At 48.1% G+C, this 14,234-nt stretch overlaps 1 protein-coding gene across 1 annotated transcript in view; it reads right to left on the minus strand.

Moving 5' to 3' along the window:
- Window positions 1-1,043: 1,043 nt before the first annotated feature.
- Window positions 1,044-14,234, minus strand: part of TDRD12 (tudor domain containing 12) — a 69,304-nt gene continuing 56,113 nt past the window's right edge. The window contains exons 25-32 of the mRNA XM_047079339.1: window positions 13,634-13,726; window positions 11,611-11,783; window positions 4,621-4,730; window positions 3,061-3,121; window positions 2,859-2,972; window positions 2,622-2,775; window positions 2,468-2,537; window positions 1,044-1,191 (exon numbers count right to left, since the gene is read on the minus strand). Coding sequence (XP_046935295.1) covers window positions 1,100-1,191; window positions 2,468-2,537; window positions 2,622-2,775; window positions 2,859-2,972; window positions 3,061-3,121; window positions 4,621-4,730; window positions 11,611-11,783; window positions 13,634-13,726 — 867 coding nt within the window. The 3' untranslated portion in view covers window positions 1,044-1,099. The remainder of the gene's footprint in view (window positions 1,192-2,467; window positions 2,538-2,621; window positions 2,776-2,858; window positions 2,973-3,060; window positions 3,122-4,620; window positions 4,731-11,610; window positions 11,784-13,633; window positions 13,727-14,234) is intronic.

Genomic DNA, 14,234 nt, shown 5'->3' on the forward strand with positions numbered 1-14,234 from the left:
CAGAATGTCTTATTTTACAGATGAGGAAACTGAGAGCCAGAGCGTGATCCAAACCTACTCACGGACAGCCTGATGACAGAGTTTACCTATCGTTCCAGAGGTGGCTTATGTACCTGGGACAAACACAAACGCGGACACCTGTGCTTTCTGACGTACACTAAGAATAAAAATCTTGGGGACAGTCACGACAGTCATGTTCTGTCCCTTTCCTTTCCTGCTTCGAGGCACAGCAAAGCCGTGCGTGGGGCTCGCATTCTGTTCCTTTCTAACTCTCCCAGTTGGCGCGGGCATCAGGCTCGGGGCGCCCCCACAGTCAGGTGGTGACAGGACACCTTCCTCCGGGAACCTCGCGACCCTGCAGGCCGCAGCCCCACCCCAGGATGGCATCGTGAATGTCCTGGCTCCTCACACCCAGCTGTCCTGAGGGTCACCTCTAAGGCCCCACAGGTCCTTTCCAGATTCCACTAAAGACAAACCTCTGTCCCATTCGCCCAGGACTCTGCAGCCCAGGTGGTTCTTCAGAAGCAGTAGCTTTTCCTCCAGAAAGCCCTAGGTCCGGCTGGGAGTTGCCGAGGCCACCCCACTTTTACCCTTGGTCTATCCTAGAGCTTCACTCCGAGTTTTGCTGAATCCCAACTAGCTCATGGCTGAAAGCTCTGTTAGGCAGTGCTGAGCATGACTTTGTAAGCTGGAAACCTCAATTTCTATGCAGGACACCAGGTTTTTAGCAATGTACCAAACAGGTCTACACGAAAACGCAAACAGACTAGCTCCAGAAAGTACAATTCATCCCTCAAATGCACACCGTGCTCCCCGTCATTCAAGGCGAGTGTTAGGACGGGCTGCGTGTGACCAGTGTGGGATGGATGGCTCAGGAGGAGGCTGGGCCCGAGTGACAGCAGTGCCCTCCCCCCCTCCCCCAGAGCCCCTGCAGCCCATCTCTCGTCAATACCAATCCCAGTGCACAGGATGACACTAGGTCCTAATTTATCCTTGAGTCAAGGACAGGTTGGCCATGACGGCTTGTCTCCTGAAATCCCAGCCACACGGTGTGTCCATCTCTGTGTGGTTCCGGCCACCCTTCTGGGTCTGACTCTGCTCATTCACTCTCGCTTCCGTCATCCTCCGATGTCCCGTCACTGCTCTCAGCCACCTCTGCCACCTTCAAGGGCAGGTTTTTACAATTCACAACTATAAGACATATTATTGAAAACCTTTTAACTACAGGCTGATTAGCAAATCTCCCTTCCCCAGCCCCACCATTATTTTGGCCAATGTAGAAAAAAAAAAAGTCCCTTAGGTTCTAGAGCGCTATTTTGCAACTTACTTTAATTTTTAAATTTTATTGAAATCCAAGCGTAATAATGGTTTAGAAGTAGAATCTAGCGGGGCTCCTGGGTGGCTCAGTGGGTTCAGAGTCCGACTGTGGCTCAGGTCATGATCTCGCAGCTTGTGAGCTCAAGCCCCGCATTGCTGTCAGCCCCGTGCTGACAGCTCGGAGCCTGGAGCCTGCTTCACATTCTGTGTCTCCCTCTCTCTCTGCCCCTCCCCTGCTCACACTCTCTCTCTCTCCCTCTCTCAAAAATAAACATAAAAAAAAAAAAGTAGAATCTAGTGATTCATCACGTACATATAACACCCAGTGCTCATCCCAACAAGTGCCCTCCTTAATGCCCATCACCCATTTAACCCATCCCCCTGCCCACCTCCTTCCATTAACCCTCAGTTTGTTCTCTGTATTTGTTTTATGGTTTGCCTCCCTCTCTCTTTTTATCTTATTTTCCCTTCCCTTTCCCTATGTTCATCTGTTTTGTTTCTTAAATTCCACAAGTGAAATCATATATTTGTCTTTCTCTATTTTGCTTAGCGTAATACACTCTAGTTCCATCTATGTTATTGCAAATGGCAACATTTCATTCTTCTTGATTGCCAAGTAATACTCCGTTGTATATATATACACCACATCTTTTTACCCATTCATCGGTCAGTGGACATTTGGGCTCTTTCCATAATTTGGCTGTTGTTAATAATGCCGCCATAAATGCTGGGGTGCCTGTGAGCCTTTGAATCGGTATTTTTGTACCCTTTGGGTAAATACCTAGTAGTGCAATTGCTGGGTTGTAGGGTAGTTCTATTTTTAATAACTTATTTCAGATTTTCACTAAACAGTGAAGAAATAGGCAAGAAATGAACAGGTAAAACTGGCCTGCTTATAAATAAATTACTCTCCTGGGAAGATGTGCACAAGTGTTATAAGAAGGTATGCTTATAATTAAGAGCTGATGCTTCCTCAAACCAGAACATTTAGCACCAAGATCGACCACAAGGGGGAAACAAATTCCTAAGGGCTTCCTGTGAACGACTGATTCCCACCAACGCCTCAGTCCTCAAGCCAGCGGCGTGATCAGGTGTGCCCCGTGGCGTTCAGCACCTGCCCCTCCCCAGGAAGGGGTGCACCCCATCTTACCCTTAGGGAAGGGGCTCTCCTCTTCTTCACGTTCTTCCCAGTGATCGAAATCGAAAGCCACATTAGGATTCTGTTCAACAGAAGAGGTGACGGTAAGTGAGAGAACAGGTGACGCTCGGGGTGCTGAGAGCAGCCGGGGCCAATGTGCACTCACCCTCTGTTTGAGTAAGCTGCCCCAAGGCTCCTTTCTCTCCTTCGCGAGAGTGATGACAGGTTCCTCGTCTGTAATCGTGCATTTGCAGCCGTCTCTTACTATGTTGGCCTGCAGCTCCATATCGGCCACGTAAAATTTCTCTCCCGTCCAGGCACTAGGTTTGCAGAAGGAGAGATCGGTCTTCTCACGTGTTAGAAGTGATTTCTAGTGTCCTTTATAAGACACACATGAACCTACCTGAACACGACTCTATCTCTGAAATATTTACAGTTGTAATCCTTTACATTCCTTATTCTTATCTTCAGTATGACCACGTCGTCTTTTTGGAACCATCTGATTTGTGGGTGGAAGCTAAGAGAGAAGAAAAAGACTTACACACGCATCACTATTTACTCACAAGGCAGGGAGGGAAGACAACTCCAACGGTGGATGGACATACCTTTGCAGAGGTTCTGTGGTTTTATTAAGAGAAGAGTCTCTCGTGTTTTCAGGTAGAGTTTCTGGGCAGAAGGTCAAATGTTCCAATAAGTTATTTATACGCAACTGTATAATCTACGTACCCATATGTACTTTTCCCACTTCCTGCAACTTTTAGCTGAGAACTGAAGAGCACAAATTCCACAGTAACTCAAGTATCCGCTTGCAAAGAATAATTAGAAAAAATTAAAATGCACAACACTTAGTAGAACTAATAAAAATGGGCTCTGACAAATACTATAAAAAAAACAATCAGGGGGCGCCTGGATGGCTCAGTCGGTTAAGGGTCCAACTTCAGCTCAGATCATGATCTCACAGTTTGTGGGTTTGAGCCCCACATTGGGCTCTGCGGTGACAGAGCTCCAGAGCCTGTAGCCTGCTTCAGATTCTGTGTCACCCTATCTCTCTGCCCCTCCCCACTTGTGCTGTCTCTCAAAAATAAGTAAATGTTAAAAAAAATTAAAAAAAAAAAAAAACAATCAGGAAAGGAAAGTTACTCTGAAAGGAGTGGCATTATTGCTGCAGCCACAGGCTTCTCTGGGGCTACCGTGCCCTGCTGGGACCAAAGATGCCCGCCACATGGGAAGTCATCTGTAGCCAGTATACACGAGGAACCAGTGCTAAACACAACACTTTCTGAAACAATGCCATTTGAACTTCTAAGTCTAAGACACTTGAATCTTCCATCCGAAGACTTGAGCGAGAATGTTCACAGCAGCTTTAATAACAGCCAAAAACCGAAAACAGCCTCAGTGTCTATCAATAGGTAAACAGACAAATAAGTTGTGGTATATTCGTATCATAGAATACAACTCAGCAGCAAGAAAGTATCACCACTCCTCGTGATAATCTAGATGAATCCCACAGATAGGATGCTGAGTGAGAAAGCCACAGGAGTATACACTCTGTGCTTCTAACTCAGCGAAACTGGTGGTGACAGAAGTCAGGACAATGGTTCCTGGGAAGGGTTTCAGGTGAGGAAGAGGCATGAGGGAGATTCCTGGGCTTCTGGAAATGTTCGACAGCTTCATCTGGGTGCGGTCAATGGACGTATACACACATTAAGTAATTCTGATGAGCTGTGTACTTTATTGGATGAACGTTATTATACCTCAATTAACAAAAAGGAAAAAGTTATTAAAAAAACGTTGGGGGGGGGCTCCTGGGTGGCTCTTTTGGTTGAGTGTCAGACTGTTGGTTTCAGCTCAGGTCATGACGCCAGGCTCATGGGATGGAGCCCGGCACTGGGCTTTGCACTGAGCGTGAAGCCTGCTTAAGATTCTCTCTCTCCCCCTGCCCCTGTCCTCAGCTCATGCTCTCTTTTAAAAAAAAAAAAAAAAAAAAAAAAAAGTCTCCCGTTTGAAAAATAAAACCACTGGAGGTTGAACTGTGAAAAATAGGAATTCAGATAACAGCAGTTTATGTCACCTTCTATATAATTCATCTAAAAGTGGATAGCCTCAACATTGTGAAATTTCCAAGCTTTCATGATTTTAAGTCAGCCATGTTTTAAATCACCAACCATGCTTTTGGCTTTCTGGCTTTGTCTTGGAGTCAGCACCTCCTCCCGAGCCCCTGTCCTCTTGCCGCGCGCTCTGCAGACAAGCAGCATCTTCTGCTGAAGAAGGCGCCCTGGACGGAGGAGGTGAAGGTCAGCTCCGGGACGGAAAGAGAGCAGACTCTAGCCCTCTCCAGGATCCCCCCAGCAAGAGGAGGAAGACAGGCGGCAAATGACTGTGAGGTGCCTACTGCCACAAGTCAGACCTGCACACAGCTTAGGGCCCCTTTCCGGATGGAGGGCGGGGCCGCCAGGTCTGCTCCCTGCTGCCCACCTTGCTGGGAGCACAGAGCAGGCGATCCACAGAGACTGTCAGATAAATGCAGTAACTCATTCACCAAAGGAGTTAAAAGGGCAGGAAGTAAAAGCCATCTCTGCTCCCTGCCCTAGTCCCTCAGCCCCTTCTCCTCCCGGAGACATCCCCTTACCAGTGTGGGTCTCTGTTTAGAAATATTCTTTGCATAAATAAGCAAATATTGCCATCTGTATCTAAAACACACACACACACACACACACACACACCATTTAATGATATGGGATCCTATTAAATTCACTCTTCTGCCCATTATCCAATTAACTAGAGATAGATTACTCCATATCGGTACAATTTAAAATTAAAACATTTTTAAGTTGTTTACATTTTTTGAGCAGGTAACCACATTCATGCAGTTCAATATTTTGAAATAAATAAAAAGGTCTACAGTGAAAAATCTCTTTCATCCCTGTTCCCCAGCCATCCCGCTGCCTTCCTCATGGGTGACAACGTAATTCATTTTTTATGCATTGTTTTAGAGAGAATCCCAGCCTAAAGGAGCAAACCATACTAAACTATACAAACACGTGTGCACACACACACATCCATGGTGTGGGGAGTGTGCATGTGTCTCTCCAAGGGGACTTCTGGTTGACGCACATGAAGCCTGTGAACGGCACCCCCCAAATGGTGAACGCACATCCGTGTTCCAACCAGCCAGGCAGGGACCCCTCCTCAGGCCTCGTCCCCCGCACCGTGCAGCACCAGGCCCTCCATCACCCACCCTAATGCCACCGGGGCCCTCCTCTCCTTCACCAGACCCTCACCTGCTGGGGCTCTGTCCCTCCTCATCACACCCTTTCCCAGTTGTGACTCTCCTTTAATACCAGCAGACTAGTCTTCCCAGCTGCTTTCCTGAGCTCTAGGCTTTTGCTTTTGATAACCCTTAAACTTAACATGTCCCAAACCAACTCAGTATCTCCCCCTCCAGAGCTAGATGCTCTCTGGGAAGCACCCTGGAACTGTCCGCCATGCCAATACCCTCCCACCCCCAGGGCTCAGAACTACAGAACCACACTCCCTATGACTGTCAAGCCCTATGGCTTCCAGATCTTTTACATCCCCAAGATCTGTCCTCTTTCCCAACCTGCTGTAAGAATGGCGCCATTCGGCTCCTGAAATGGAGTCTCTCCTGGGCAGGTCCATCTGTAGAACCTAGTTCGCGGTCCTCTGCACTTCCGCCTTACGTGTGTGGTCACAGGTGTGCAAGACTCCTGCACAACCACACAATCAGAGTACAGAGGGCCAAGCAGAGAACAGAGCTGGGGCTCAGGAGTTGCTGTGTTTCACAGAAGTGATCAAGCCTCGCTTTCATTAAATCTGCTAAACTCTAATGCGGTGTCTGTTTTTAGAAGAATATCTTATAAGCAAGCATGGAGCATTTTTTGCTTCCTGAAAGTGTATAGAAACTGACATGTATCCTGATCTCAGGGCACCCAATCCGTTAAGATAAAAACTACCAACCTCAGACGGTGAAGTATTTTAACCTTTGCCATGTTCTTTCAAATTCTCCTGCATTCATCAGTCAGCAGGAGTCCTCCCAGGTCACCGGCAGCCCCATGGCCGCCCCCATGGCCAGCTTCCTGTGCTCACTCCTCGGGCCTGCTGGCAGCATCTGGCAGGCTCACGGCTCCTGCTCTGAGACACCTCCCTCACCTGCCGTCTGGGTGTTCGCCCTCCCAGGCCTCCTCCTACCCTGCTGCTGCTCCTTCTCAGGCTCCATTCCGGTGTCCCCATAGGCCCCCGCCTCTCAACACTGGGCCCCAGGGCTCAGCGCTCGCTCCTTCGGGCTCTCAGTACCCAGGACCTGTCAACAAGGCTCCGTGAGGCCACACACTGACTACAAATATATCCAGAAAGCAGCCACTTCTCACCACCTCCACACAGCCACCCTCGCCCAAGCCAGTGTCACCCTGTCCTGAACTCCCAGCACAGCCTTCGTCCCTCACCCCAGCCTATCCTCAACACCGGTGCCAAGGATCTTTTGATTAAATCATCCCTCTGCTCAAAACCTTCTCATGGCTCTGCCTCCTTAGAGCGGGAGCCTCGTCTTTGAAACTGGGCACAAGATCACGTCCCAGGACTGCTCAGCACCTACGGTCCCCCACCCTGCCGCATTTCTGCTCTAGTCGCTGCACCTTCCTCCCTGTTCCCAGAATCACGGGATGATGGAGCCCTCTCTATGCCCTCAGGAGGACTGTCCTGACCAGTGCCTGGGCCACTGCTCACTCTCCTCAGCCCACAGCCACCCTAACTTCCTTTCAGTGCTCATTTGCTGCCTCTCACCTGTCACCATCGATGTATCTCTGGAACCTGCTTATAGTCTGTCTTGCTCTATTAAAACACAAGATGGCCCTTCATCTGTTCGCTGTATCCCCAGTAGACAATAAAAATTTACGGAATGAATTTTAAAGCTTCAAGTGGCCCAATGGTAATTCAGTTAAGAGTAATTATCTGTTAATTAGATGAACTGGAAACAAAATCAGACTGAAGAAATATTCCCGCGCCTTGCCACCAGAAGACATCCAGAACAAAATGGTGGGCAAGGAAGCGCCAGCTTCCCATCTCCCCACAGAAGCCCTGAAAGCACCACCAGGTGCTGTTGGAACCAACTTTCCAGGAGCTAACACCCAAAGGTTGACAGCAACAAAGCAAACGCCCGATGAAGAAAAAGCCAGCTTCAAAACCGGAGGAAAGGCCTTTGGCATTTCAACCAGCCCTTGGCCCACCCGCCACGGTGTGGTGGTCTTGCTTTGGGCAAGCAGCAGCCCGATTCCCATCCCCACCTTAAACCAGAGGTAACAGGGCAGACTTGACTCACAGATTACTGTGTGGTCCACTCTGACCTGTCCGGTGGGGGACCTGAGGGACCAAACTTGGAACACAGACGGAAAATGGCGGGCACTGCTCAGAAAAGGAGACCACAAGCCCACAGACGCTGAGGGGAAGGGATCAGGGACCCAGCAGACCACAGGCCACCTAAGGCCCAGAGGAGAAGCTGGGTGACACTAGGAAATCAGGACATTCACAACCAGAGCACTCAGGGGCAGAAAGCCACACGCATACCGAGGCAAGATGCGTGTTCAGAAACGTCCTGAGGAGACCTCAAGCCTTCACCTTGGGCTAATTTCTAGGCAAGGATTTGGAGAAAACGGGAACCTTCGTGCATCGCTGCTGGGAACGTCAAGTGGAGCAGCTGGTGTGGGAAACAGTTCGGCAGTTGAAGAAAATGAACCACGGAATTACCGTATGATCCAGCAATGCCACTTCTGGGTGTATCCCAGAAAGAAGTGAAAGCAGGGACTTCAACAGAGGTTTGTACGGCCATGTTCACAGCAGCACTACTCACAACAGCCAAACGTCCACTGACAGATGAAAGGACAAACAAAATGGGGTCTATCCACACAGTGGAATATTCGTCAGCCTTAAAAAGGACGGAAATCCGGATACGTGCTGCAATGTGGGTGAGCCCTGGAAACTTCACACGGGGTGAGCTGAACCAGACACGAAAGGCCCCACGTTGCATCGTCCCATTGATACGGGGTGCCCAGAATAGGCCGAGTTAACAGAAAGCAGAATGAAGGTCTCCAGGGGCCGTGGGGGCAGGGATGGGAGTTCGAGTTTCGTGGGGACAGGGTTTCCGTTCGGGGAGATGAAAACGTTCTGGAGGGGGACGGTGGTGGTGGTGATGAGCAGGGAACGTTAACATCAGGCAGGGGTCGATCAGCGACCCTCGACCCTCGACCCTCAGGGAGGCAGGCTGCAGCTGCAAGTGGGAGGCTAAAGAGGCGGTGGGATTTGGGGGGGCGGGGGGAAGGGAAAAAGGTATTCCAGACCCGCCCGGACTAGGTGCCAGGAGGGGAGTCTCACAGACTTTCTGATAAGGTCCCAATAAAAAGTCAGGGACAAAAATCCTCGGTGGCTCCCCAGTCGGGACCCCTCACTTTTGACAGCTTTGTACTTCCCCTCAATAAACTCTATCCCTCTGCTGTCTGTTGTTTGCGAGATCCTTTCTTCCACTGGGAAGCCAGGACCAGAGTCTCTCCCGCCCTCCTGTAACATTCCTGTGAATGTACTCTGGATGCTTAGAAGAGCACGACAGGTTTTATGTGTATTTCACAACTTAAAAAAAAAAAACCTGAGAAATTCTGTTATGCATATTTTAACACAATAAGAAACACATGCAATTTTGGAAATGACTGTTAATTTTTTAGACGTAATAACAACATTCTAGTCAAGTTTCTAAAGGCCTTTTGTTACTTCACAGCCTAACCAACACCTGGTATTTTCTTTCCCTCACTTGGGGGGGGCGGGCGGGTATGAAGTGCTATTATCACACCGTGGCTTTAATCTGCATTTCTGTGAAGACTAGGGAGTTTGGGCACCCTTTCACATATTCATTACTGAGCAATTCATTAGTTAGACGTTGTGAAGTGTCTGCTCAGGTGCTCAGTCTTCTGCCCACTTTTCCACCAGGTGGCTGCAATGTTCTTCCTGATGAGTCCATCCTTCCCCACGGGGGTGCCAGGTACTTTCCCAGTGACTTCCACAGTCTCTCATCCTCTGCCTGTGGAAGTGTAAACTGGGCCTCCCAGTCTGGAACACTACTGGGCAGCAGCTTTAACTCTGCCTCAGCAATTCCAGTTTTTCCTTTCTTTGTGTGTGTGTGTGTGTGTGTGAGAGAGAGAGAGAGAGAGAGAGAGAGAGAGACAGAGAGAGAGAGACAGAGAGAAAGATTGAGCCCTACGATAGGCCCTGTGCTAACAATGCGGCAGAACCTGCTTGGGATTCTTTTTCCCTCACTCCCTGTCCCTCCCCCACTCATGCACCTGCTCTCCCTCTCAAAAATTAAAAAAAAAAAAAAAAAAGCCCTGGGGCAACCTGGGTGGCTCAGTCAGTTAAGCATCCGACTTCAGCTCAAGTCACGATCTCCTGGTTCGTGGGTTTGAGCCCCACGTTGAGCTCTGTGCTGATAATGCAGAGCCTGGATCCTGCTTCAGATTCTGTGTCTCCCTCCCTCTCTCTCTGCCCCTCCCCCAATCACACTCTGTTTCTCTCTCTCAAAAAGTAAATAAACATTAAAAAAAATTTTTTTAAAGCCCATCTGAAAAAAAAAATCAGATTATGTCTCTAATCTTGGTTATAATAAAGACTACACCCTACAATGTCAAGCTTATCTATTTCTTCTGAAAAAAACAGGGAAAGAAAGCCCTACACTAGGAAAAGATGGAAAGCAATTACTGGTCCTTTTATTCATGAAGGAGAGGATGAATAGAAATGAAGGTGGCAACTGCCCTTAAAAAATGGATTTTTAAAAGGCGCACAGGCACAAAAATTAAACTGAAAGAGTACAAAGTAACTCTGTCCTGACGTTAAGAAAGCCAAACAAATGTGAGGGTGAAGTTGTGGGACGTTGATGTTTACCAGACACGCAGACTGTCCCGTTTATGTGGCGGGGTGTGTGGGCTGTGATGGAGTCTCAGAGGCAGGAAGTCAAGGAATTTTGGGTAGAGGAAAGCAACAGTCCCACAAAGTGTCGAAGAATCCAAGTTTGTTTTTTTTTTCAGGTATATTTGCATAAAAGGAAGAGAAGTGAAAATGATGCAACCCGGGCTCATTCACACAACACACACAGATTGCAAAATACCAGCCTCAAGGAGTAACACCTATACATGCACCAAAACACAGGCAGGAGAATGTGTCTTAACCACCACCAGAAGCGGCTCAGAGCGGGGAGATTCCTCCCACCAACAGCAGGCGGGGTGAACAAACTACAGTACATTCACACGATGGAATGTCATGTGGCAGTTAAGATTTTACGACCTACAGCCACATGCACAACACGGATGGATTTCACAAGCTGTGCCCAGCCCAAGAAGCCAGACCAGAGACATACTGCTTGACTCCCTTCGAACAAAGTACAAATCAGGGTAGAGCGATCCATGCTCTTCCAGGTCAGGGTGGCAGCTGCCCTCGGGGAAGGGGCAGGGGGTGGCACGGACTCACGCCCTCTTTCTGATTCAGGCTTGGCTTCTGTGTTCAGAAAGCCCACCAAACTACACTTACGGTGTATATACTGTTCTGTGTGTGTGCAGTCAGGAGAAAAGATAACAAAAGCTGATTTGGCAAGAGATACAGGTAAAACAATATGTCTGGCATCTGTTTTATAATATTCCACCCAAAGCAAAAAAATGGGCATTGGGGTGTGGATAAAATAAGATTCCCAAGTCTGAGAAATTATCGAAGCTAAGCGATAGAAACATGGAGACTCAGTAACCTAGTCAACTTTCAAAAAAAAAAGAAAAAGAGAGAAAGAAAGAAAGAAAGAAAAAATCTCGAACACTTGTGAGTTATAGTCCCCCAAAACAGCTCTTCCAAAAGGGAGACAAAAATCCACTTACAAGGGTGCCTGTGCCTCAATCAGCTGAGCATCCGACTCTTGATTTTGGCTCATTGTAATCCCAGGGTTGTGGGATTTGAGCCCTGCGTCGGGCTCCACGCTGAGCTTGGAGCCTGCTTGGGATTCATTCTCTCTCTCTCTCTCTCTCTCTCTCTCCCCCTCTCCCTCCCTCCCTCCCTCTGCCCTGCTCACACACACACTGTCTCTCAAGTTAAAAAAAAAAAAAAAAAAGTCCACTTACGGGGCTTGGCTTAAGCTTTCTTCACCGGGTGGTGTTTTAACTCCTTCCTGTAACGTCTTCAGGCATTCCATATGCTCTGAGTTGTCAATGCCCATTCCCATTGACAGAATTTCAGCACGAACGTTATAATCAATGACAGAAGTTTTCAGATTTGACAGTTTTGTAACGTGCACCTTGAATCAAAGAAAAAGCACATTTGCAGGGATCACACCGTGAACTTTTAAATCAAACATGCTCTCGGTGACCCCGCGATTCACCGTGCAATGTTTGGTGCACATGGGCCTCCCTCTGCCGCATCAGAAGTCACACGTGAGATGCTTCCAGAACCTGCCCCCACACTGCAGAAGTATGGTGAGGTCTGGGGTTGGGAGGCCCAAAACTGAATCCTAGAGTAAAACCCCCAGTTGAGACCAATCTATAATGCAAGGACCACACACACAACTCTTACTTTCTAACTTTCTAACTTAATTACTTGAGTATTTTCACCTCTCCTAACAAGGAGGACCCCAAGGCTCGGAGACTTTGGCGCCCAGAGAGGGGCTACGCCAAGGCCCTAAGTCCCATGTTCTGGACAGTTTCCTCCACTGGGTTTTCTCCTGCGACCAAAATACTCTCATCAATTTTAATGTGGATAGAATATGAAGTTCTGCAACATCCTGATTCCTGCTGACGGGAGGTGCAGACCCAGGACCGCGCGGTCCTTTCATGGCAGGGGAAGCAGCGGGAGCACTTTCCGAAGTGAACACCAAGAACACATTCCCACCTGGGAATGGCGCAGGCGCCTCTTTCCACTCGACTGGGGGCTGAGCTGGGCTGGGTGGAGAAGGAAGCAGGTGTGGGGGTCTGTCTCCCCTCCACCGAGCCACGGACAGCGCTATACTTCGGAGCTGCGGGAGCAGACGCCAGGTGGGTTTTCTGTTTTAGCTTCTTCATTTTCTCAGCTATAGTTTTCAAAATCAGTTAATCAAGTTTCCATATTTTTTCTTCTCCATTAAACAACCAGAATATTGACTATTACGGAAACTGAAGACCCCAAATCTTCATTTACCTAAACTGGCAACCTCTACCTTCTCTAGTGAAAATCATTTTCTCTTCTGAACCCCTAAATCTTACACCCAAGCTTCTTGTTGTAAGTGTTAAGGCTTTTCCAGTCTCATAAAAATAACTTCTAGTGGAACAATTCTTAAGAACTGGATTCCTTTAAATCTTATCATCATACTAATTTAAGTCCAATGGAGCAAAACTTCAAATTGAAAAGCAGGGTTCTCAGGGTAGGAGTTCTTGTTCATGGACAGAAGCCAAGTGCTCCCACACAGGACCTAACACGTAAATATTAGTGCTCAATAAATATTTGCTGAAGGAATGAGGCAGAAACTGTAACCATAATTCAACCTACCTTTCAAAAAAACATTTTTTTTACATGTTTATTTATTTTTGAGAGAAACAGCAAATGGGGGATGGGGAGGGGGGACACAGAATCTGAAGCAGGCTCCAGGCTCTGAACGGTCAGCACAGAGCCCGACGCGGGGCTCAAACTCACTAACCGTGAGATCATGACCTGAGCCCAAGTCGGACACTCAACCGAATGAGCCACCCGGGCGCCCCAAAACCTATTTTTGAAAGCCCAAGAATCCTCGACATGACCGATCCCACGTGGGGCCACCACCACCAGTGGAGACAGAGGACTGTGAAACTGACTTAATAGTGTACAACCAAACCTTGAAAAAGTGGAACAGAATTATAAATATCAGAGACTGTCACATGGAGCAAGGAGAGTTTCAAAACGCCTGTCTCCATAGTGAGTGCTGGGTTATAGTGTAAAGGATTCTCTTATACAAGAAATCTACAACCAAATTCATGACCCAAATAATATGTAAAAAACCAACTCTCCCTAACACAGAGATCCCCCAAAACCTCCATTTATTCGAGGCAAACAATTATTCAAGCCACAAATTAGAATAATATGAATAATTTCAGGGGCCCATTCAAACACAGATTTCTTTAAAGAAAAACACACACTCACCATTGGGTCGACCCACACTGTGTTTCCTAAAGCCAGTATCACTTTCGCATCATGCAATTTCCCAATGATTTTATGATGAATGTACCTAGTGATCTGAAAAAGTAAAAGAGGTAACTTATCTGAAGCTTTAAGAAAATCTCTTATCCCGTTTATGCTGTGTACTTTTGCAAAAACCTGTTCTGTGTATTTCCTTGTGCCTTCCCACCTCCCCGTGAGGGGGGTCACAGAGGCCATGGTGCCCCTCTGTGGACAAGGGTACTGAGCCGTGGGGCTCGGTAAGGACAGTGCACACGGCACTTCTGGACTCCCAAGCTGCATGTTTCCCACTGTGGCCAAGTATCCTCTCTCCTCTGTGAACAAGTCTTCAAAGTATGGATGCCCATTTCTTTGGAAGCTCAATGAGAACGAAGCGCCCTGGAATTGAGGGGCCCCAGGCTTCCATGTACCCTTTCGCAGGCACGTGGCTGTTTTTCCCTCACGCGAGCCCACAGCAGACCAGACGTGCCTGAGTACTCTCTCAGGCACATTTTACCCCCGAGAAAGCCCACCCGCCTTGGACAGCCAGGTGAGCCCACGTGGGATCAGTCTTCCGTGCACCTTC

Source organism: Lynx rufus, unplaced genomic scaffold (genome assembly GCF_022079265.1).
Source record: "Lynx rufus isolate CCGP_SWC_20201006 ecotype Redwood Valley unplaced genomic scaffold, mLynRuf1.p SCAF_16, whole genome shotgun sequence".
In the NCBI taxonomy this organism is placed as follows: Eukaryota; Metazoa; Chordata; class Mammalia; order Carnivora; family Felidae; genus Lynx; species Lynx rufus.